Source organism: Micropterus salmoides, unplaced genomic scaffold, assembly GCF_014851395.1.
Source record: "Micropterus salmoides isolate LMB-PRFRI ecotype aquatic unplaced genomic scaffold, ASM1485139v1 Ms_hic_scaffold_1, whole genome shotgun sequence".
NCBI lineage: Eukaryota > Metazoa > Chordata > Actinopteri > Centrarchiformes > Centrarchidae > Micropterus > Micropterus salmoides.
Genome location: NW_024040040.1, coordinates 8960137 through 8982846, shown reverse-complemented (window position 1 = coordinate 8982846; position 22710 = coordinate 8960137). Strand labels below are relative to the sequence as shown.

The following is a 22710-nucleotide window of genomic DNA, read 5'->3' as shown; positions in this document are numbered from 1 at the left end:
GTTACTGTATTGCTAGGCACTCGTGGACATATGCAACATAAGAGAAGAAATCCCTCATAATTTAAAAGGGTCAGAAGCCAAAAACATTGTAGGTTGCATCACAGGTCTATTGCTCTTGTAAAACTTCTCAATCTGTACATTATATTTGGGCAGTTTTACAGAAGGAAATCACTTTCACATCGACCAAATTGTGTTTCAAGGTGAATTTCCACAAAGAACCACAAAACGACGTACACATGCTCCATATGTACTTTGTAACCAGGTCTGAACCAGACTGCTGTTTTATTGCACTGTCACCTTTCACACATCAAGGCCATGAACATTGGTCTGAACAAACCCCTATCTGCGTGTAGATAAGGCAGACCTGACAGTGCCCACAATGTATCTGCCTTTGAGAAAAGCAAGTCTACAGAATATATTCAGTGAAGGGATTACAAACAGACAAAGTGCTTCTTTCACTTGTAAACTTTATGTCACAGATGTAATGTATTCTTGCTTTCCATTCAGCAGTTGGTTAGACAAAAGAGCATGGGAAATACAGTTTTAGTCAGGAATGACAGATTGCATTTTGAGTCGTATAAAATGTGCCCACGTTGATACAAAAAAGAGCACAATTTATTCCTTCTGCTTGGCAATAGGAATGGCTTCTTTGTTGAGGACGTAATCACTGACACAGGTCGGCATGTATGACAGCGGCAGCCAGAAAAGCTTGGCGTCCCACCCGGGGGAGTAGCGGGTGCGGGGCCGGACAGCTGATACAGCGTGCTCCATACAGCTGACCACCTTCATCAGATCTCCATCACTGATCTTGGCAACTTTGTCTGATATCATCGCTAACGCTGAAAAAGAAAGAGAGTGGAGTGAATTAAGAGATGAATTTTTAAAAAACAAATGAAGAAAAATATGATCCAAACTTACCCTTCTGCACATATTCAACTCCATAGTCATCTTTGTCCTCCTGGGGCAGTCTGTCCCACAACATCTTGACACTTTTGGACAGGATACCAGGATCAGTCACATTTGTTTTGAAGAAGCCTGGCTCGATGCAGAGGACTTTGACACCGAATGGCTGCATATTTTTCCTAAGCAAGACATTTCATTTTATCAGTGCTAGTGTTGACATACAGACAAATAACTAATTGTTTGAGTTAATGTTTCACCTGAGGCTGTCATTGAAAGCCTCTACACCATATTTGGAGACAGTGTAGGGGCCTCCCGTCGCACTGATCCTCCCAAACACACTGGCTACATTGACCACCCGTCCCCTGGCCTTCTTAATTAGTGGCAGGACGCTCAGAGTCACTGCGATCACGCCGTTCAGGTTCACGTCCAGCATGAGCTTGTAGTCATCAATGGTTAGCCAGTCACAGGGAGCAGAGGGAACGGACACGCCTGCATTATTCACCACAGCCCACAGACCTAAGAGGATCACAAAGAGGACATCCAGTTAAAAAAGTAGAGCTGTGACAGAATCCAACACTGCAGGAGAGAAAAATCAAAGCAGGCAGATGCATGGTGGAAACTGGGTGGACTGGTTGGATGTTTAACACTGTGATTTCAGGATTGTGGATATCAAACAGCAAGATTTTGCAAAGAACACTGAAAAACAAACACTACCTTCTTATAATTCAGCCAAAATTAATGATAATGGCTGATTAAAGTAAGCTGGTTGGTTCATCCTTAAATGGAAACAGGACTACAGAATTAAGAAACTGCAGGAGTCTAGAGCCATTCTGTTGATACAACATTACATTACATTAATTTGGCTGATTTAAAGGTTAATTTGGCTTTTTCCAAAGGGACTTACAGTAAGTGCATTTCAGCCATGTGGACACAGCTCAAAGATAGCAAGAATCATGCAGCTATACATCTTCATCACCTTCATCTAATATGCTGAACTGCTTCAAGTGCTGCATTAATAAAATATAAGAGATAGATAGATAGAGAGTTCTGGATAAAAAAAAAAGAGTTTACACTCACCACGCTCCCCGACTTTGTCCTTGATCATCGCCGCAACTTTGGCAACACTGTCCTTAGACCTAACATCTAGGTGTGTTGTGATCAGGTTGCTGGAGCAGGACTTCTTCAGATCCTCTTCTCCCTTCTCTGTGAAACACGAGGCGATCACTCTGAACCCCTGCTTGTCCAGATGGCGGGCCAGGAGGTTGCCAAAGCCACTGTCGCAGCCTGTGATGTACACATACTTGCTGCCCTTGTCAGGGACCCTGGGTAGCTCCCTGACCCAGCGGTACAGGTAGTAGAAAACCACCAGCCCCAGGAGGAACAGGTACATGACTGTCAGAACAGAGTGAAAACTGTTTCTAGTTTATGTGACGATACAATGTGGCTCTCATTTGACCTGCTGTAGCTCACCATGAAGCAGTGGTGAAATGCAGTTAAGTACATTTCTCAAGTACTACACTTCAGTTTTGAGGTACCTGTACTTTTCTTTATTATTTCCATGTTATGCCATTCTATACTCCCACTCTACTACAGTTCAATATCATTCATAATATATGCATAATAACAGCTGGGGAAGGCAGCTTATTATGTTACTGTGACAGATTGAGTTTGCTTTTTTGGGCTGAACACCAGGTTTTGCTGTGGAAAGTCTGTCAAAGGCCAGATTGAGTGTGACAGCATGTACATGTACGACACTTGTACAACTAAAAAACTAGTGCAGTTTACTTCAGATTCTTTGTATATTTTATGGAAATAAATGCTTTGGGCTTTAACTTGCATTATTTGGTTATTGCTTCTGTCCATGAAGAGGATGATGAAAAAATTATGCACCAGACTATTAGTGGGGGCAAAAACAGTATTTTGATAAAGTAGATTTTTCACTGTGTGTGAGATCTTAGTAAGGTGCTCTTCCATTTTAGTGAATCTTTAATAACCTGTCATTAATTATGTGTCTTCTGGTGATTTTTACTGTACATCATTAAAGCAAAATCCCAGCTTTTCTGGAGAATCTTAAGCACTGATGTCAGAAAGGCTCAACTTTGGAACCGGCTCCATCGCCCGCACGGGGGAGAGCTGGTGGACATTGATCAGTCAGATTCACGTTCACTGACCAGATGAGAGCTTGTGTCACTGCTGGGACCAAACCTGCCACCGCTCACCTCTTCTTCACATTTGTCACCTATACAGTACCCTGCCCCTCTGTCTCTCCCCAGCCCGATAAAAGCTCAGCACGTCCACTTACTTTGTGTACAAATACAGCAAGCTCAAACTGATATGTGCTACAAGAATAGAATATCTACTGAACAGAGGTGGTGATGGCGCAATGGATAAGACTATACCTTTGATGTGAGACACCGGCGTTCAATCCCCCACTGTGACACATCCACCAATATGTCACTGAGCAAGACACTTAACCCTAATTGTAAGTCGCTTTGGATAAAAGCGTCAGCTAAATGTAAACTGCTGTGTATTATCTGGATTGACTTTGACTGTGTGGTGATTTTAACATCCATCTTGACATGTTCCAGATTATACATTTACACACAGTCAGTCATAGCCGATCTGTTCACACAAATAACAAGACAAACTGATCTCCATACCACAAATGGCGTGTGGGTACAGCTGGCTTGATTGTCCCAACTGCAAAGGGAAATGGGGATAAAATATTTAGGCTATTTTTGAAATTGCACTTCATCTACTAGTCGACTCTTGCGTTTTGGGTGCACTTGTCTAATGAGAAGAAGAACACTACAATCAGCTACCGCATGATGCCATTTCTCTCAACAGTTGAGCAATAGGTCTACATTCAGTACTGTAGTACTGTGTATTATTAAGGAGGCTATAGCTGAGACAATTGTTCCCCACTCTGGGTTTCTTCTGCTTTACCTACATTTAAGTACCGCAAAGAAGTATATCCTAAATTTCACGAAGTATTCATTAACGTTAATAAACTGGCTTCACAAACGCTGGTGAACTCGCAGGCGCTACAGTTCACGAGAGTTTCTTTACCCGAGCAACAGATTAAAAGTTGTGTACAAAACAAAAAAAAAAGTGTATAAAATATTGAATAAAAACTTAAGAATCAACTTAAACCATCTGGACAAGCAGGGGTTAATGGAGACATTAGGTATTAACAGCGTGTAAATTAAGAAACCTATTATTAAACAATGTCCGTTGAAGTTTTCTCCTCGTCTAGATATTTCGGTGAACTCGCCCATCGTGCTAAAATGACAGAAATCATATCTCATACCTGGTGTGCAGAGGTCTTCCCGGACTGTCGCAGTTGGTTAGAGGACAGTTAATTATGTAACTTGCGCCTACCAGTCGAGGAGCGTAGCCTGTGATTTATATCGTCCTGAAAAGGAAAGCAGCCCTGTCCCCCAATAGGATAGCCGCGCCTTCCTTTTTATGATCTGCACGACCGGCTTCCGACAGGACAACAGGCGCCACCTGTTGGCATGAAAAGTAATAGCTTTCGATTGGGGGGTCAAAAGTGGCATTGCAAACAAATTAAATAAGCAATTGAGCATTCAGAAAAATATACAGATAAATAAAAGAGTTTGCCTTAAAACAATCCAAAGATTGATTTTGATTGCTTCCTTTAAGTATTTATCAAATTGATGCAGTATGTGTTAATTAGCTCTTAATAGCATCGATTGTCACTCTTAGATCTCTCTCTTTACTGTTGTTCCTTAAATGTAAGTAGCTTTGGATAAAAGCATCTGCCAAATGAGTAAATGTAATGTAAATAAAGACTATTGTTTTTCCCTTTATTGATTTATTTATATATTTAAACTAGTGTCAATTTATTTCACTTATTTACACTTTTATTTATGTATGTATTCCGATCTCCTGTATGACAATGAGGGATGTCATGCAGTTGGTTGCAGCAATAAATGTATATCAATAAGAATCACTTTTATTGGTCAGTTGTGTGTCCACATAGGAGGCATTTGACTCATTGTACACACACAGAACAAGCACAATCAAACAAGACAAAAAGCCCAATGAAACCAGACAGATACACACAAACAAACCAAAATAATAACATTTATAGACAGCAAGACAATAGTGTATTGGAACAGAGTGCAAAGAATGCTGGAATAAATATTTCTGTGCAGGTATTTTCATGTAGCCTACATGAGATGGGGGGATATGATATATGCAGTATAATATGAACAGCATGTGTAGATGTGTTTTGAGTGATGCTATTTAGGTTATAAAAAGAAAGTTAGGAACATAATTTCAACAATAGATTGTGACTTAAAGTACTTTTAAATCCCATTTTTCTAGGTGGTGCTGGTGCCCCTCAACTTCTTTGCATATTTGTAGTACTAATACTGCCTTTTGTACCTGTTTCCCTCTAGGTGAGTATGATGCTCTGCCCGAACAAGCCTTCCACATGGTCGGCCTCATCGAGGAACTCGCTCTGAAGGCAGAGAAAGAAGAGAAAAAAAGGAGAGGCATCCTGTGGTTAAGAGCACTTAGTTTGTAAAATATGTCCAAATTTAAATCATTATCATCGTCATCTTCAAAGAAAGATGTATTTAATGTTTCCAATTAAATATGGAATTAAACACTCCAATAGCTGTAGTTGAGGCTCTTGTTCCTTATGGGGAATTTCATGAAATGGCTGTTCGCACCCAGTCTGACCACATGATGGCAGTCCAGGGCCATGTTTCAGAAAGCAGACTTAACCATCTGCTAAACACAAGAAATGTTTTTTCCTCTAAAAAGAAAATATATATTGCAGAAATACATCTCTGTGACCTCTAAGAAAATTAGATGTGAATACCTCAGTTTCCCTGTACCACCTAAAGAAGTACATTTTAAAACAATGAATGATATATATCCAAAGAAATTTTACAACTAAGATTTAACATTGACTTTAATGAATGTGTATTCTGCAATACAGAAATAGAAACATCTATCTATCTATCTATCTATCAAACAGGAAGCACAACTCAAATCCAAAGCCATGACAGCATTGAGTTTTAATACATTAAGTACATTTTCCTAATTAAACTTACATACTTTTTTTGATGCAGGACATTTACTTGTAACAGAATATTTTTCATGTTAAACACAAATAAAAATGTATTCGCATTTACGTCGATTTCAGTTTTATATCAAGATTTTCAAGTAAAACGAACTCTTAGGTTACGGTTTTCCTTGTACTCACACATAACGCAACCCATGAAGAGAATACATGTCTTACTTTAAAGGGTCACAGACCAAAAACATTGGGAACCACTGTTCAAGGTCACATCCCCGCTCTGTCTTTTTTAAAACTTCCCAATCTGTATATTATTATTGCGCAGTTTTACAAAAGTTAGATGTGCACGAAAATCACTATCATATCATCACAATTCTCTTTCAATAAGGTTTTAGTCACAAACAAAAAATATTACACCTCCAGTCTATATTGTTTGAGTGGTATAAAATGTGCACACGTTGATACAAAAGAGCACAATTTATTGTATCTGCTTGGCAATAGGAATGGCTTGTTTCTTTATGATGTAATCACTGACACAGGTTGGCATGTATGACAGCGGCAGCCAGAAAAGTTTGGCGTCCCACCCGGGAGAGTAGCGGGTGCGGGGCCGGACAGCGGATACAGCGTGCTCCATACAGCTGACCACCTTCATCAGATCTCCATCACAGGCATTGGGAACTTTGTCTGATATCATCGCTAATGCTGGAAGAGGAAGAAAGTGGAGTAAATAAATTAAAAGAATTTTTAAAAAACAAATGAAGAAAAATATGATCCAAACTTACCCTTCTGCACATATTCAGCTCCATAGTCATCTTTGTCCTCCTGGGGCAGTCTGTCCCACAACATCTTGACACTTTTGGACAGGATACCAACGTCAATCGTGTTTGTTTTGAAGAAGCCTGGCTCGATGCAGAGGACTTTGACACCGAATGGATGCATATTTTTCCTAAGCAAGACATTTCATTTTATCCGTGCTAGTGTTGACATACTGGCAAATAACTAATTGTTTGAGTTAATGTTTTACCTGAGGCTGTCATTGAAAGCCTCTACACCATGCTTAGAGACAGTGTAGGGGCCTCCCGTCGCACTGATCCTCCCAAACACACTGGCTACATTGACCACCCGTCCCCTGGCCTTCTTAATTAGCGGCAGGACGCTCAGAGTCACTGCGATCACGCCGTTCAGGTTCACGTCCAGCATGAGCTTGTAGTCATCAATGGTCAGCCAGTCACACGGGGCAGTGGGAATGGATACACCTGCATTGTTCACCACAGCCCACAGACCTAAGAGGATCACACAGAGGACATTCAGTCAATATAAGTACTTTTTTTTTTTAGACTAAATTTCACCATCAGAAGTAGCAGAGTTGCAACCGAATCCAACACCACAGGAGAGAAAAATCAAAGCATGCCAATATGTGCTGAATTTTCTAAGCTCTACCTCATTCTAGCCTTGTGGATACAACCCCAAAATAGCATGAAAATGGAAGGTACATCAACTTCATCTAATACGCTGACCTGCTAAGAGATAGAGAACGAGAGTTTTCAGTTAATTGAAATTAAGAGCTTTTAGCTATAGATAAGGAGGCAGAGAAAGAGGAGAGAAGAGACTGATAGCCAAGGAGCTCCTCAGAGCGCCTGGATTTCAATCATATTCCTTCAGCTGCCTATAAATTAATTTGAATTCATCCTGAGGGGGGCATGAATGGGAGTAACAAATTACATGGAAATCCAACCAACAGTTGTTGAGACATTACAAATGTCAAAGTCAAGGTGGTGCTATAGGAAAAGTCACGGGACCAACAAAATCAGCTGGAATGTTTGTACTAAATTTCATGGCAATCTATCCAAGTTGTTGAGATACTTCAGTCTGGACCAAAATAAAAAAAAGGGTAAATACTCCACACTCACCACACTCCCCGACTTTGTCCTTAATCATCGCCGCAACTTTTGCAACACTGTCCTTAGACCTAACATCTAGGTGTGTTGTGATCAGGTTGCTGGAGCAGGACTTCTTCAGATCCTCTTCTCCCTTCTCTGTGAAACACGAGGCGATCACTCTGAACCCCTGCTTGTCCAGATGGCGGGCCAGGAGGTTGCCAAAGCCACTGTCGCAGCCTGTGATGTACACATACTTGCTACTCTTGTCAGGGACCCTGGGTAGCTCCCTGACCCAGCGGTACAGGTAGTAGAAAACCACCAGCCCCAGGAGGAACAGGTACATGACTGTCAGAACAGAGTGAAAACTGTTTCTAGTTTATGTGACGATACAATGTGGCTCTCATTTGACCTGCTGTAGCTCACCATGAAGCAGTGGTGAAATGCAGTTAAGTACATTTCTCAAGTACTACACTTCAGTTTTGAGGTACTTGTACTTTTCTTTATTATTTCCATGTTATGCCATTCTATACTCCCACTCTACTACAGTTCAATATCATTCATAATATATGCATAATAACAGCTGGGGAAGGCAGCTTATTATGTTACTGTGACAGATTGAGTTTGCTTTTTTGGGCTGAACACCAGGTTTTGCTGTGGAAAGTCTGTCAAAGGCCAGATTTGAGTGTGACGACATGTACATGTACGACACTTGTACAACTAAAAAACTAGTGCAGTTTACTTCAGATTCTTTGTATATTTTATGGAAATAAATGCTTTGGGCTTTAACTTGCATTATTTGGTTATTGCTTCTGTCCATGAAGAGGATGATGAAAAAATTATGCACCAGACTATTAGTGGGGGCAAAAACAGTATTTTGATAAAGTAGATTTTTCACTGTGTGTGAGATCTTAGTAAGGTGCTCTTCCATTTTAGTGAATCTTTAATAACCTGTCATTAATTATGTGTCTTCTGGTGATTTTTACTGTACATCATTAAAGCAAAATCCCAGCTTTTCTGGAGAATCTTTAAGCACTGATGTCAGAAAGGCTCAACTTTGGAACCGGCTCCATCGCCCGCACGGGGGAGAGCTGGTGGACATTGATCAGTCAGATTCACGTTCACTGACCAGATGAGAGCTTGTGTCACTGCTGGGACCAAACCTGCCACCGCTCACCTCTTCTTCACATTTGTCACCTATACAGTCCCTGCCCCTCTGTCTCTCCCCAGCCCGATAAAAGCTCAGCACGTCCACTTACTTTGTGTACAAATACAGCAAGCTCAAACTGATATGTGCTACAAGAATAGAATATCTACTGAACAGAGGTGGTGATGGCGCAATGGATAAGACTATACCTTTGATGTGAGACACCGGCGTTCAATCCCCCACTGTGACACATCCACCAATATGTCACTGAGCAAGACACTTAACCCTAATTGTAAGTCGCTTTGGATAAAAGCGTCAGCTAAATGTAAACTGCTGTGTATTATCTGGATTGACTTTGACTGTGTGGTGATTTTAACATCCATCTTGACATGTTCCAGATTATACATTTACACACAGTCAGTCATAGCCGATCTGTTCACACAAATAACAAGACAAACTGATCTCCATACCACAAATGGCGTGTGGGTACAGCTGGCTTGATTGTCCCAACTGCAAAGGGAAATGGGGATAAAATATTTAGGCTATTTTTGAAATTGCACTTCATCTACTAGTCGACTCTTGCGTTTTGGGTGCACTTGTCTAATGAGAAGAAGAACACTACAATCAGCTACCGCATGATGCCATTTCTCCCAACAGTTGAGCAATAGGTCTACATTCAGTACTGTAGTACTGTGTATTATTAAGGAGGCTATAGCTGAGACAATTGTTCCCCACTCTGGGTTTCTTCTGCTTTACCTACATTTAAGTACCGCTAAGAAGTATATCCTAAATTTCACGAAGTATTCATTAACGTTAATAAACTGGCTTCACAAACGCTGGTGAACTCGCAGGCGCTACAGTTCACGAGAGTTTCTTTACCCGAGCAACAGATTAAAAGTTGTGTACAAAACAATAAAAAAAAGTGTATAAAATATTGAATAAAAACTTAAGAATCAACTTAAACATTAGTCTGATAAATAAAAACGCCAAACCAATTCTATGTCGCACATATTCCTGACTATAATGGAGACATTAGGTATTAACAGCGTGTAAATTAAGAAACCTATTATTAAACAATGTCCCTTGAAGTTTTCTCCTCGTCTAGATATTTCGGTGAACTCGCCCATCGTGCTAAAATGACAGAAATCATATCTCATACCTGGTGTGCAGAGGTCTTCCCGGACTGTCGCAGTTGGTTAGAGGACAGTTAATTATGTAACTTGCGCCTACCAGTCGAGGAGCGTAGCCTGTGATTTATATCGTCCTGAAAAGGAAAGCAGCCCTGTCCCCCAATAGGATAGCCGCGCCTTCCTTTTTATGATCTGCACGACCGGCTTCCGACAGGACAACAGGCGCCACCTGTTGGCATGAAAAGTAATAGCTTTCGATTGGGGGGTCAAAAGTGGCATTGCAAACAAATTAAATAAGCAATTGAGCATTCAGAAAAATATACAGATAAATAAAAGAGTTTGCCTTAAAACAATCCAAAGATTGATTTTGATTGCTTCCTTTAAGTATTTATCAAATTCATGCAGTATGTGTTAATTAGCTCTTAATAGCATCGATTGTCACTCTTAGATCTCTCTCTTTACTGTTGTTCCTTAAATGTAAGTAGCTTTGGATAAAAGCATCTGCCAAATGAGTAAATGTAATGTAAATAAAGACTATTGTTTTTCCCTTTATTGATTTATTTATATATTTAAACTAGTGTCAATTTATTTCACTTATTTACACTTTTATTTATGTATGTATTCCGATCTCCTGTATGACAATGAGGGATGTCATGCAGTTGGTTGCAGCAATAAATGTATATCAATAAGAATCACTTTTATTGGTCAGTTGTGTGTCCACATAGGAGGCATTTGACTCATTGTACACACACAGAACAAGCACAATCAAACAAGACAAAAAGCCCAATGAAACCAGACAGATACACACAAACAAACAAAAATAATAACATTTATAGACAGCAAGACAATAGTGTATTGGAACAGAGTGCAAAGAATGCTGGAATAAATATTTCTGTGCAGGTATTTTCATGTAGCCTACATGAGGTGGGGGATATGATATATGCAGTATAATATGAACAGCATGTGTAGATGTGTTTTGAGTGATGCTATTTAGGTTATAAAAAGAAAGTTAGGAACATAATTTCAACAATAGATTGTGACTTAAAGTACTTTTAAATCCCATTTTTCTAGGTGGTGCTGGTGCCCCTCAACTTCTTTGCATATTTGTAGTACTAATACTGCCTTTTGTACCTGTTTCCCTCTAGGGTGAGTATGATGCTCTGCCCGAGCAAGCCTTCCACATGGTCGGCCTCACCGAGGAACTCGCTCTGAAGGCAGAGAAAGAAGAGAAAAAAAGGAGAGGCATCCTGTGGTTAGGAGCACTTAGTTTGTAAAATATGTCCAAATTTAAATCATTATCATCGTCATCTTCAAAGAAAGATGTATTTAATGTTTCCAATTAAATATGGAATTAAACACTCCAATAGCTGTAGTTGAGGCTCTTGTTCCTTATGGGGAATTTCATGAAATGGCTGTTCGCACCCAGTCTGACCACATGATGGCAGTCCAGGGCCATGTTTCAGAAAGCAGACTTAACCATCTGCTAAACACAAGAAATGTTTTCTCCTCTAAAAAGAAAATATATATTGCAGAAATACATCTCTGTGACCTCTAAGAAAATTAGATGTGAATACCTCAGTTTCCCTGTACCACCTAAAGAAGTACATTTTAAAACAATGAATGATATATATCCAAAGAAATTTTACAACTAAGATTTAACATTGACTTTAATGAATGTGTATTCTGCAATACAGAAATAGAAACATCTATCTATCTATCTATCTATCAAACAGGAAGCACAACTCAAATCCAAAGCCATGACAGCATTGAGTTTTAATACATTAAGTACATTTTCCTAATTAAACTTACATACTTTTTTTGATGCAGGACATTTACTTGTAACAGAATATTTTTCATGTTAAACACAAATAAAAATGTATTCGCATTTACGTCGATTTCAGTTTTATATCAAGATTTTCAAGTAAAATGAACTCTTAGGTTACGGTTTTCCTTGTACTCACACATAATGCAACCCATGAAGAGAATGCATGTCTTACTTTAAAGGGTCACAGTACAAAAAAATTGGGAACCACTGTTCAAGGTCACATCCCCACTCTGTCTTTTTTAAAACTTCCCAATCTGTATATTATTATTGCGCAGTTTTACAAAAGTTAGATGTGCACGAAAATCACTATCATATCATCACAATTCTCTTTCAATAAGGTTTTAGTCACAAACAAAAAATATTACATCTCCAGTCTATATTGTTTGAGTGGTATAAAATGTGCACACGTTGATACAAAAGAGCACAATTTATTGTATCTGCTTGGCAATAGGAATGGCTTGTTTCTTTATGATGTAATCACTGACACAGGTTGGCATGTATGACAGCGGCAGCCAGAAAAGCTTGGCGTCCCACCCGGGAGAGTAGCGGGTGCGGGGCCGGACAGCGGATACAGCGTGCTCCATACAGCTGACCACCTTCATCAGATCTCCATCACAGGCCTTGGGAACTTTGTCTGATATCATCGCTAATGCTGGAAGAGGAAGAAAGTGGAGTAAATAAATTAAAAGAATTTTTAAAAAACAAATGAAGAAAAATATGATCCAAACTTACCCTTCTGCACATATTCAGCTCCATAGTCATCTTTGTCCTCCTGGGGCAGTCTGTCCCACAACATCTTGACACTTTTGGCCAGGATACCAACGTCAATCATGTTTGTTTTGAAGAAGCCTGGCTCGATGCAGAGGACTTTGACACCAAATGGCTGCATATTTAACCTAAGCAAGACATTTAATTTTATCAGTGCTTGTGTTGACATACAGACAAATAACTAATTGTTTGAGTTAATGTTTTACCTGAGGCTGTCATTGAAAGCCTCTACACCATGCTTAGAGACAGTGTAGGGGCCTCCCGTCGCACTGATCCTCCCAAACACACTGGCTACATTGACCACCCGTCCCCTGGCCTTCTTAATTAGCGGCAGGACGCTCAGAGTCACTGCGATCACGCCGTTCAGGTTCACGTCCAGCATGAGCTTGTAGTCATCAATGGTCAGCCAGTCACACGGGGCAGTGGGAATGGATACACCTGCATTGTTCACCACAGCCCACAGACCTAAGAGGATCACACAGAGGACAGTCAGTCAATATAAGTACTTTTCTTTTTTTCTTTTTTTACATTTTTAGACTAAATTTCACCATCAGAAGTAGCAGAGTTGCAACCGAATCCAACACCACAGGAGAGAAAAATCAAAGCATGCCAATATGTGCTGAATTTTCTAAGCTCTACCTCATTCTAGCCTTGTGGATACAACCCCAAAATAGCATGAATCATGCAGGTACATCAACTTCATCTAATACGCTGACCTGCTAAGAGATAGAGAACGAGAGTTTTCAGTTAATTGAAATTAAGAGCTTTTAGCTATAGATAAGGAGGCAGAGAAAGAGGAGAGAAGAGACTGATAGCCAAGGAGCTCCTCAGAGCGCATGGATTTCAATCATATTCCTTCAGCTGCCTATAAATTAATTTGAATTCATCCTGAGGGGGGCATGAATGGGAGTAACAAATTACATGGAAATCCAACCAACAGTTGTTGAGACATTACAAATGTCAAAGTCAAGGTGGTGCTATAGGAAAAGTCACGGGACCAACAAAATCAGCTGGAATGTTTGTACTAAATTTCATGGCAATCTATCCAAGTTGTTGAGATACTTCAGTCTGGACCAAAATAAAAAAAAGGGTAAATACTCCACACTCACCACACTCCCCGACTTTGTCCTTAATCATCGCTGCAACTTTGGCAACACTGTCCTTAGACCTAACATCTAGGTGTGTTGTGATCAGGTTGCTGGAGCAGGACTTCTTCAGATCCTCTTCTCCCTTCTCTGTGAAACACGAGGCGATCACTCTGAACCCCTGCTTGTCCAGATGGCGGGCCAGGAGGTTGCCAAAGCCACTGTCGCAGCCTGTGATGTACACATACTTGCTGCCCTTGTCAGGGACCCTGGGTAGCTCCCTGACCCAGCGGTACAGGTAGTAGAAAACCACCAGCCCCAGGAGGAACAGGTACATGACTGTCAGAACAGAGAGTGAAAACTGTTATTTCTACTCACTGAAGATGCTGAGCCACACCGAGCTGAGTGAGGCAGTATATGGCAATAAAATGTGGCTCTCATGTGGTTCTTTTTGCCATTGACAAGCTCAGACCATTATAAAGTATTAATTATGAGTAATTATTAATATTTATTTACCACTTTTACTTAATAAATAAAAATGCCAAACCAATATTGTTCTTGTCAGTTTCACATTGGAGACATTAGGTGTGGTAGAAATAGTCTGCAAGCACTCAGTATAATGAAATAATACACAAAACAATGATTGGTTGTTGTCAACAACAAGAATATTGATAAATATGACAGAATAATACAAATATAATTTGTGTTTACTGGCTTAAAATAATCGTTCTGGTTGTTTACTCCGCTTCACAATTTAAATCCACATTGTGTTTGGACGCCGAGGGAGGCTGCCTTTCATCGCTGCTCTGCTGAGCAACGTTACCCTGACTACACACAGATGAACAATGGTTCAGTGTAGGGAGTAACACAGGGTGAAACTGTAAGTTGATTTTAGTGACTGTTACTGAATTTTAGCTATATTTACTTGGTAAAAGAGATGGGATATTTGTTGTTTACTGTATATAAGAAATGGACGTAGTCATCGTGACGTCACCCGTTGGTTTTGTCGACTGCCGTTTTGAAGCCCCGAGTTTGGCCGATATGTCGAGTTTGTGCCCGGAAAAGACGATTCGGCGGAGATAACGGCTGTTTGCGGAGCTAGCTGCAACTGTAACTCACGTTATCTGTCATTTTAACTGGGCTGATAACTTTGTTTAGCGAACTACAGTCTTAAAACTAAATGTACTCACCAGAGAAAGTGAACAGTCGACTCCTAATAAGCTTTATCAGCGGCGCTGGTTAAATTTACACAGTGACGAGGCGGCTCTACCCTGATTGACAGGTCGCCATGGTAACGACTTGTCAATCGTTGATAATCTCGCCCTGAAACAATCTGCTTTGGGGTCTATTTTAAAATAAATGGGACCATAATTTACTAAATCAACATAATTTTGTGTTGAAGGAGACTTGAGACCATAAACCTATCAGGAAATTGTTTAATGGGTTAATTACTCAGCTGGGAAGTAGGGTCATTTCCCCATTATTTCTAATGGAGCCGGACTTCTTTTTGCAACCAGAAGAGTCGGGCAGGTTTCAGGGACTTCCGCATTCTCTTCGTATTGTGGACCGGAAGGCTTCCGGCGGAAGCTTGCTGTTTGTGGAAAACACTAGTCTATCCGGCGTGAACACCATTACTATGATCTATCTCTATAGTATTTCAAGATTCTAGATAGATATTGGAAAATATTTTAGGAGAGAGAGAGAAGCGGGAGATTGGCAGGGCAGCTGATTCTGTGGTCAGTAGTCTGGTCTCAGGAAATGTTTGGGGTTTTGTTTTCTTCTAAAACCAGGCATTTGTTGGCAGATTTGTAGGCACCAAGGCAGAGCCTAAACTAAATAATTTCATGATTACATTTGCTATATTCTGACCAACCTAACTTTCTGCATTCATTTGGCTGTAATAAATTAAATAAATATGTAGCTGTTGCATAAATGTGCATGAGCTCATACCCACAAATATACACACGTGAAAATATAATAAAATAATAGCAATCATGCATACAAACATATAGGAATCGTTACTCCAAATGTTTTAGCCCTTCTGCTTTCAGGTTATTAAATTCAGACAGTAGCCACTTTAAATAGGATCCTTATCAACAGCTTTGATGATAAAGTATTCTGAATGTTTGTATGCAAGCCAAAGTACAGAGCAAAATCACACTCTGATTGAACCAACCTACAGGGCAGTACCAGTAATTAGAGTAATTAAATAGCATTCTTTGGACCTGCAACTTACCTAATAGCCTACATATTGTACTTAACTTTAAGTCATAGCCTACAGAAGAACTCAAAAGGGAGCACAGTAAATTCCCCCGTGCAGCTTTATGTGTCGTAAAGCTAACATTACAGTAACTTTTGTTCAACAGAGGAGAAATGCAAGAAGAGAATATCGCCTATCTGTTGCTTTTTACCTGTTAACATATTAGCTTCTTGACTGGTTGTTGACATAGGCCCAAATGTTGTTCTAATGCAGTAAGAAAAGATGCAGTGGCTAAGCCCCACCTGTCTTTCAGTCCCATGTTTTAGGCTACAATAGGGAGATCATATCTACCTTACACAGTAAACTAAACCTTTTAAAGTATTCAATACCAAGAGAGGTAGGCTACACTCTGATTGGACATCTTCCAAAGAATAACAACTTTAGTCGTATCACAAGACATCGGATTTCTCGTGATGCCTCGAAGGCTTCTGTACATCATCTAAATGCATGACTATCTGCGCACGCAGATGCTACAGTTTTATTTTTTCTTCTTTATTGCTGTAACACGTATTACCTAACATCGGAAAAGGATTTAGATTAAAGAGCAGCGGAGACGATCCCCCAAGCCAGATCCACCGGACCAGACACCACCCAGGAGGAGAGGAAATAAGAGAGAGTCGGGATAGAAGCCATACTGACCCAGCTGCTCCAGTGTCTGGCATGGACGAAATGGGACTCAGGCCGGGTAAGCAAGGGGGAATCGGCAACCTGCTCTCACCTCTCACAGAAATAGCCTTGCAAACACTCGGCAGACTGTGTCCCGAGCTGTCAGAGCGAACGACTCCCGGCCAGATAAGCGGAGGCAGATCCCGCCCCAGCTGGACGTTTCAACGCACACTGGATCAGGTCCTGACGTCCCCCCCCGGAGGTCTGCAATTTTGCACAAGAGCCTAATAATACATTTGTAGTCCTGTCAAAAGACCTATGCGATGAACATTTATGCTGTGAGTTTTCTTTGAACAGTGGGAAGTTGTTGTAACTTGATGGTAGGCCTACATGCTCAAATATGTAGCATATAAAACACGTTTGATGCCCTAAGACATCTTCATTCCTGTAGAGGCCTGTTCATGACTTGCCTGCAGCTTTAATTGTGCTTGTGAGTGGACCCAGTTAGAGCTCTAGCAGTCAAGTTAGCAGGCCTCTCATTGGATATCTCTGTAGCCTACAGTCAATTAGCCACCTGCATATCTTGAAATGTTGCCTGAAAACGTTTGGACTGACTTGGCCACTTAATAGATTGCAATATGTTTGCCAATAGGTCTACAGGCAACCAGGATCTCTGAATGTTTGATATTGTGCTTTCAGAAACTTTGAACCTAAAGGCCTCTTGTAGTTTCATAGGTATGACATCTTTCAGCATGAGACTTCTGAGTGTGTGCAGCATTGTTTTTGACCATGGAGAATGAGAAGTGTGATTTCTGAAAATCCTCTTTCAATCTTGCATTCTACTCTTTGAGTTTGTAAAAGTATTTTCTCAAGTTGACATTCAGTACTGAAGCCGTCTTACTGTTGACTGAGACTGTTACACAGCTGCTTCCACTGGATCACCGTGAACTAGAAGACATTTGCGAAAACAAAGATAAGTGCCAAAGCAGTCAGTGATAATTCTGTATGAGACCTGTAATAAAACCATCATAGGGGACAGCGGGGTAAGTTGTCACATGTGTAAGTAGTCACACTGTTCCTAACTCCAAAACTAGAGGCTCTATGTCAAAAATCAAATAGCCATTTTGTATGACTTCTTGTTCTATGTTCAACTTCTTGTTCACATGTGGTCAATGTCACTCTTATCTGAGGTGAGCATAGGTCATATATATAAGTCAGGTTATGGTTGAAATATAATGATCAGCAGTAAGCATGCCAAGGACACAGAGAGGGGGAGCAGTGTAGCCGGGCCCGTTGAAACTCTTGTAAAATAACTTGTAAGCGCCATTTGTTAGTAGCAAGTTTGTTTATGTTGTAACATTTAACATTATTTTGGTATTTCGGTGCAACTTCTGTATTGGAACTCTTATTTTGAAGTTTTGAAGGAAGCGGTAAGGAAGAAAAACAATAAACGAGTGTGGACGGCTGAGCAACACGGTTGTTTTACCGTCGTTGGTTCTCTCCGGGCCAACTCAACGCGTAAAACTGTCTTACGTCGTTCATACAATGTGGTTATGATAACAGAAGGAAGTTTAGTTGAAGTTTACAATTACGAACAATTAAGATAGCCACTACATTAAGTAAAACAACCTTGGCTCGACAGCAAGACGACGACGACGGCGATGACAACGCGTCGCGAGAGCCACCACCGGCTTACCAAGAACAGAACAGCCCAAGACAAGAGTAAAGCTGCAGATAAGTGCCCAAAGAACTGCAGGAAAGAAGTCAAAAGAAAACATGAGGACAAGAGTTGTGAAAAAGTAAAGAATGCTGTTATGCCGCAGAAGCGTGCCAACATGAGGGTGCTGCCCAACTTCTTGTGAGAATAAGACGACTAGAATGTTTTGGTCTTCAGAAGATGATATTCTTTACGAAAGCCTGGTGAGCTTATATCATAGACCATCATTTGTGAACATTTGTCGAACTAGAAGTTGTGTTTACAGCCATAATGGCGGACGATTCACACGATGTAAAGTCAAGAGCTCAGAGCTGCTGCAGCCGGATTAGCCAGAAGAGGGCGCCAAGGTACACCGAAAAGGGTCTGGAAGAACAAGTGAGCAGGCTTATAGGTGCAAGACGATCCAAGTTGTCACAGTTAACATCAAAAAGAAACAAGATTGAAAAACTAATGAAAGATAATGAAAATCCAGACATTGTTGATGAACATTTAAATGAATCCTCAAAACTGCTAGAAGAGTTTACTCATTCAAATGATGATGTACTGTTGCTGTTACCCGATGATGAACACGATGCTGATCAGATGTATTGGTTCAAGCCAAAAATGGAACAGTTCAGCATTTTCATAACTGATGTTAAAACATGGATAGCTACATCAAGGCAACAACATCAGGAGGATGTGAGTCCGGATGACAGCGTGTCTGTGGCTGCCACACCAGCAGGGAGGAAGTCTGCAGACAAAAGCACAATGAGCTCAGCTAGTTGCCGCTCTTCAAGATCATCCAAAGTCTCATCTATATCATCGGTGCGACAGAAGGAACAAGCAGAACGTGCTGCCTTACTTGCACGTGCAGCATCACTAAGCCAGAGGCAGGCGTTGGACATCGAAGAATGCAAATTAAAGGCAAAGAAGGAACAACTTGAGCTTGAGATAGCTATTGCTGCTTCTACAGCAAAAATACAAGTGCTGGAAAACAGTGAGTATGACAACTGCAAAGGTGATGTAGGTATTCATCCTGAGACTGTCTTACCAGGAATGCCACAGCAACATGACCAACAGCCTATGGTAAATTATGAGCACATTGGTCAATTAAAGGCAGATGATCTTCAAGTGAAACAAGAAACTGACACACAATCTTATGTCAACAGAAGTCCAGTAAATCTGTGTGAAGTAATGTTGAAACAAAATGATATCACTGAGATGTTAGTCAAACAGCAAAGACTGTCACATTTGCCCCAGAGAGATGTGCCTCTTTTCAGTGGTGATCCACTTGAGTTCAAGGCTTTCACAAGAGCATTTGATCATACCATTCATGACAAAGCTGATAGTAACAGTGACAGGTTATATTACCTAGAGCAGTTTACCAGAGGGGAACCCAGGGACTTAGTCAGAAGTTGCCAGCATATGAGTCCCTATCAAGGTTATAGTGAGGCAAGGAAGTTGCTAACTTATCACTATGGCAATGAACTAAAAATCGCAACTGCCTATATGAGTAGAGCATTCAGCTGGCCACAAATAAAACCAGATGACGGCAAGGCCCTTCAGAGTTACTCTTTGTTCCTCACTGGATGTAACAACGCCATGCAAGACATTACCCAACTTACAGAAATGGACAGTCCCACTAACCTCAGAAACATTGTCTCCAAGTTACCGTACAAAATGAGAGAACTGTGGAGAGTTTCTGCATTTGACATTCAAGAAAAACGTGGTACAAGAGCAAAGTTTTCAGATTTAGTCATGTTCATAAACAGACAAGCTAAAATAGCTGTGGATCCTGTTTTCGGTGACATAAAGGATGCTGAAGATAAGGGAAAATATCATGTAAATGTGAAAGCGACAAAATCATTCAGGCCAAAGGGGAGTGCATTTGCTACAAGTGTTGCACTACAGCAATTGAAAGGCCACCAGACAATGGTAAAAACTCATTTCGTTGCAACATCAGTGCCTTCCAGAAGCCTTGTGTATATTGTGAAAAACAACACATACTTGCAGAATGTCACAAAATCAGAAACCAGCCATACAAAGAAAGGATAGAGTTTCTTAAAGGAAAGGGTTTGTGTTTTGCATGCTTGACACAAGGACATCTGAGCAAAGACTGTAAGAAAAGAGCTTCATGTGAGTATTGTTCTAAAAAACACCCAAGCATGCTCCACTTCTCAAGAGAAAAGGATGATGTAGCTGCAGAAAGCGGGCAGAAAGACACTGCTGAAAACACAGAGACTGGTGCAGTGGCACACATTTCAGGTGGAATTTGTGGAGCTACTGGGGCCGGAAAAGACAGTTGTGTGTTGTCGATTGTACCTGTGTGTGTCAAATCAAAGAAGAGCAATAAGATCATTCAGACTTATGCATTCATGGATAATGGAAGTCAAGCCACTTTCTGCACAGAGAGCTTGATGAGACAGCTCAACATGGAAGGCAAGAGAACTCAAATCCTGCTTCGCACGATGGGGCAGGAAAAGTTGGAGTCAAGCTACCATATCAAAGGACTAGAGGTGTGTGGTTTGAAAGAGAACATTTACATTGACATACCTGAGATCTACACCCACAAAGATATTCCTGTGTCTAAAGAGAACATTCCAGTGCCTGAGGATTTGGAAAACTGGCCACATTTGCAAGGAATCCAGCTTCCACACATAGATGCAGACATTGGACTTTTAATAGGATGTGATGTGCACAAGGCTATGGAACCATGGGAAGTAATTCACAGTGAGGATAACGGTCCATATGCAGTTCGAACAATCCTGGGTTGGGTCATCAATGGTCCTCTCAGGAGAGACAGTTGCAACACTGCATCTGAGAGTATTCCCAGTGTTTCTGTGAATCGCATTTCTATTGCTAGTGTGGAGAACCTGTTGGTACAGCAGTTTAATCATGATTTTCCTGAAAAGGCCAGTGAGGAAAAACAGGAAATGTCAAGAGAAGACGTTCAGTTTATGGACTGTGTTAGTGAAACAGCAAAAAGGGTTGATGGTCACCATACCATAGGACTTCCCCTGAGAAACGGATACATCAAGATGCCTAACAACCGCAATGTAGTTGTTCAGAGAGCAGAAAACCTGAAAAGGAAACTTGTCAAAAACAAAGACTTTCACAGTGAATATCAAAGCTTCATGTCTGACCTGTTGAGCAAAGGCTATGCTGTCCCGGTATCAGATGAAGAGACCCAGTCTGACAATGGGAGGGTCTGGTATATACCTCATCACGGGGTTTACCACCCCCAAAAGGGAAAGCTCCGTGTAGTTTTTGACTGTGCAGCATCATATCAAGGCAAGTCACTAAACAGAGAGCTTCTTCAGGGTCCAGATTTAACTAACTCACTAATCGGGGTTTTAACACGATTCAGGCAAGATTATGTAGTTTAATGTCAGATATAGAAGCTATGTACCACCAAGTACGTGTACCACCTGAGGATAGTGACCTGCTGCGCTTCCTCTGGTGGCCGGAGGGAAACTTAACGAGACCTCTGCAAGAATACAAAATGGTGGTTCACTTGTTTGGGGCCACATCCTCCCCCAGCTGTGCAAACTTCGCGCTGAGGAAGACAGCTGAAGATGCTAAGGAAAACATGGCTCCTGCTGCAGTTGCAGCAGTGTTGAACAATTTTTATGTAGACGATTGTCTGTTGTCAGTGTCAGATGAAATCCAAGCATGTGCTATGGTCAGGGACTTGACAGCACTGTGTGAGAGCGGAGGATTTCACTTAACGAAGTGGATGAGCAACAGCAGAGCTGTTCTTGCTTCCATTCCTGACACAGAAAGGGCTAAAGAGGTCAAAGACTTGGATCTTAGTCATGATGCATTACCTGAGGAGCGAGTACTAGGAGTGACCTGGTGTAGTGAGTCAGACGTATTTAAGGTCAGGATAAATGCAAAACCAGCATCACAGACAAGACGAGGTATCCTCTCATTTGTAAGTGCGATGTATGATCCTTTAGGGTTTCTGTCACCTGTCATTCTTCCAGCAAAGATGATCTTGCAGGAGCTGTGTGGCATGAAAGTCTCCTGGGATGAAGACATCCCTGCAGAACTGGCTCAAAGGATATTGTTGTGGCTTTCAGACCTGACAAGGCTTCATGGTTTTACCGTGAATAGATGTCTGAAACCGACAGGCTTTGGAACCGTGACATCTGCACAGTTGCATCATTTCGCAGACGCGAGTGAGAAAGGTTACGGAGTTGTTTCCTACCTTCGCATGACAAATAAAGACGGAGAAGTTCACTGTTCGTTCATCATCGGCAAGTCCAGAGTGGCACCGTTGAAACAAACAACAATTCCGAGGCTGGAGCTGACAGCGGCTGCTGTTGCTGTAAAAATGGATCGACTCATGAGAAAG

General features: G+C 41.0%; 3 protein-coding genes across 5 annotated transcripts; all 3 read right to left on the bottom strand.

Moving 5' to 3' along the window:
- Positions 1-248: 248 nt before the first annotated feature.
- On the bottom strand, positions 249-4352 carry LOC119901255 (retinol dehydrogenase 7-like). Of its 2 annotated transcripts, XM_038716857.1 has the most exons (6): positions 4214-4285; positions 3564-3603; positions 1981-2295; positions 1161-1419; positions 919-1082; positions 249-839 (listed from the first exon to the last, which is right to left on the bottom strand). In XM_038716857.1, exons 3-6 carry the CDS (start codon positions 2291-2293, stop codon positions 616-618), a joined length of 960 nt encoding a protein of 319 aa, XP_038572785.1. In that variant the 5' UTR covers positions 2294-2295; positions 3564-3603; positions 4214-4285; the 3' UTR covers positions 249-615. The 2 variants fall into 2 exon arrangements, with proteins under 2 accessions (XP_038572785.1, XP_038572777.1); XM_038716849.1 differs by lacking the exon at positions 3564-3603 and having other exon boundaries at positions 4214-4352.
- Positions 4280-10342, bottom strand: LOC119901250 (retinol dehydrogenase 7-like). Its single transcript, XM_038716836.1, has 7 exons — positions 10143-10342; positions 7870-8184; positions 6984-7242; positions 6742-6905; positions 6495-6661; positions 5317-5392; positions 4280-4413 (listed from the first exon to the last, which is right to left on the bottom strand). Exons 2-6 carry the CDS (start codon positions 8180-8182, stop codon positions 5327-5329), a joined length of 969 nt encoding a protein of 322 aa, XP_038572764.1. The 5' UTR covers positions 8183-8184; positions 10143-10342; the 3' UTR covers positions 4280-4413; positions 5317-5326.
- Positions 10343-11762: 1420 nt separating this feature from the next.
- On the bottom strand, positions 11763-14170 carry LOC119901267 (retinol dehydrogenase 7-like). 2 transcript variants are annotated; one of them, XM_038716867.1, is made up of 4 exons: positions 13816-14170; positions 12913-13171; positions 12671-12834; positions 11763-12590 (listed from the first exon to the last, which is right to left on the bottom strand). In XM_038716867.1, the coding sequence occupies exons 1-4, from the start codon at positions 14126-14128 to the stop codon at positions 12367-12369; spliced, it is 960 nt and encodes a 319-aa protein (XP_038572795.1). In that variant the 5' UTR covers positions 14129-14170; the 3' UTR covers positions 11763-12366. The 2 variants fall into 2 exon arrangements, with proteins under 2 accessions (XP_038572795.1, XP_038572806.1); XM_038716878.1 differs by having other exon boundaries at positions 12671-12741.
- Between the last annotated feature and the right edge of the window lie 8540 nt (positions 14171-22710).

What these genes read in the sequence shown, in the direction of transcription:
- LOC119901250 (XM_038716836.1), bottom strand. Translation starts at nt 8,182, where the DNA reads ATGTACCTGTTCCTCCTGGGGCTGGTGGTTTTCTACTACCTGTACCGC. An exon ending in GGACAAAGTCGGGGAGTGTG is followed by an intron (nt 7,243 to 7,869) that starts GTGAGTGTGGAG and finishes TGATCCTCTTAG; the next exon opens with GTCTGTGGGCTGTGGTGAAC. An exon ending in AGCTGAATATGTGCAGAAGG is followed by an intron (nt 6,662 to 6,741) that starts GTAAGTTTGGAT and finishes TTCCTCTTCCAG; the next exon opens with CATTAGCGATGATATCAGAC.
- LOC119901267 (XM_038716867.1), bottom strand. Translation starts at nt 14,128, where the DNA reads ATGTACCTGTTCCTCCTGGGGCTGGTGGTTTTCTACTACCTGTACCGC. An exon ending in GGACAAAGTCGGGGAGTGTG is followed by an intron (nt 13,172 to 13,815) that starts GTGAGTGTGGAG and finishes TGATCCTCTTAG; the next exon opens with GTCTGTGGGCTGTGGTGAAC. An exon ending in GCTTTCAATGACAGCCTCAG is followed by an intron (nt 12,835 to 12,912) that starts GTAAAACATTAA and finishes TGTCTTGCTTAG; the next exon opens with GTTAAATATGCAGCCATTTG.
- LOC119901255 (XM_038716849.1), bottom strand. Translation starts at nt 2,293, where the DNA reads ATGTACCTGTTCCTCCTGGGGCTGGTGGTTTTCTACTACCTGTACCGC. An exon ending in GGACAAAGTCGGGGAGCGTG is followed by an intron (nt 1,420 to 1,980) that starts GTGAGTGTAAAC and finishes TGATCCTCTTAG; the next exon opens with GTCTGTGGGCTGTGGTGAAT. An exon ending in GCTTTCAATGACAGCCTCAG is followed by an intron (nt 1,083 to 1,160) that starts GTGAAACATTAA and finishes TGTCTTGCTTAG; the next exon opens with GAAAAATATGCAGCCATTCG.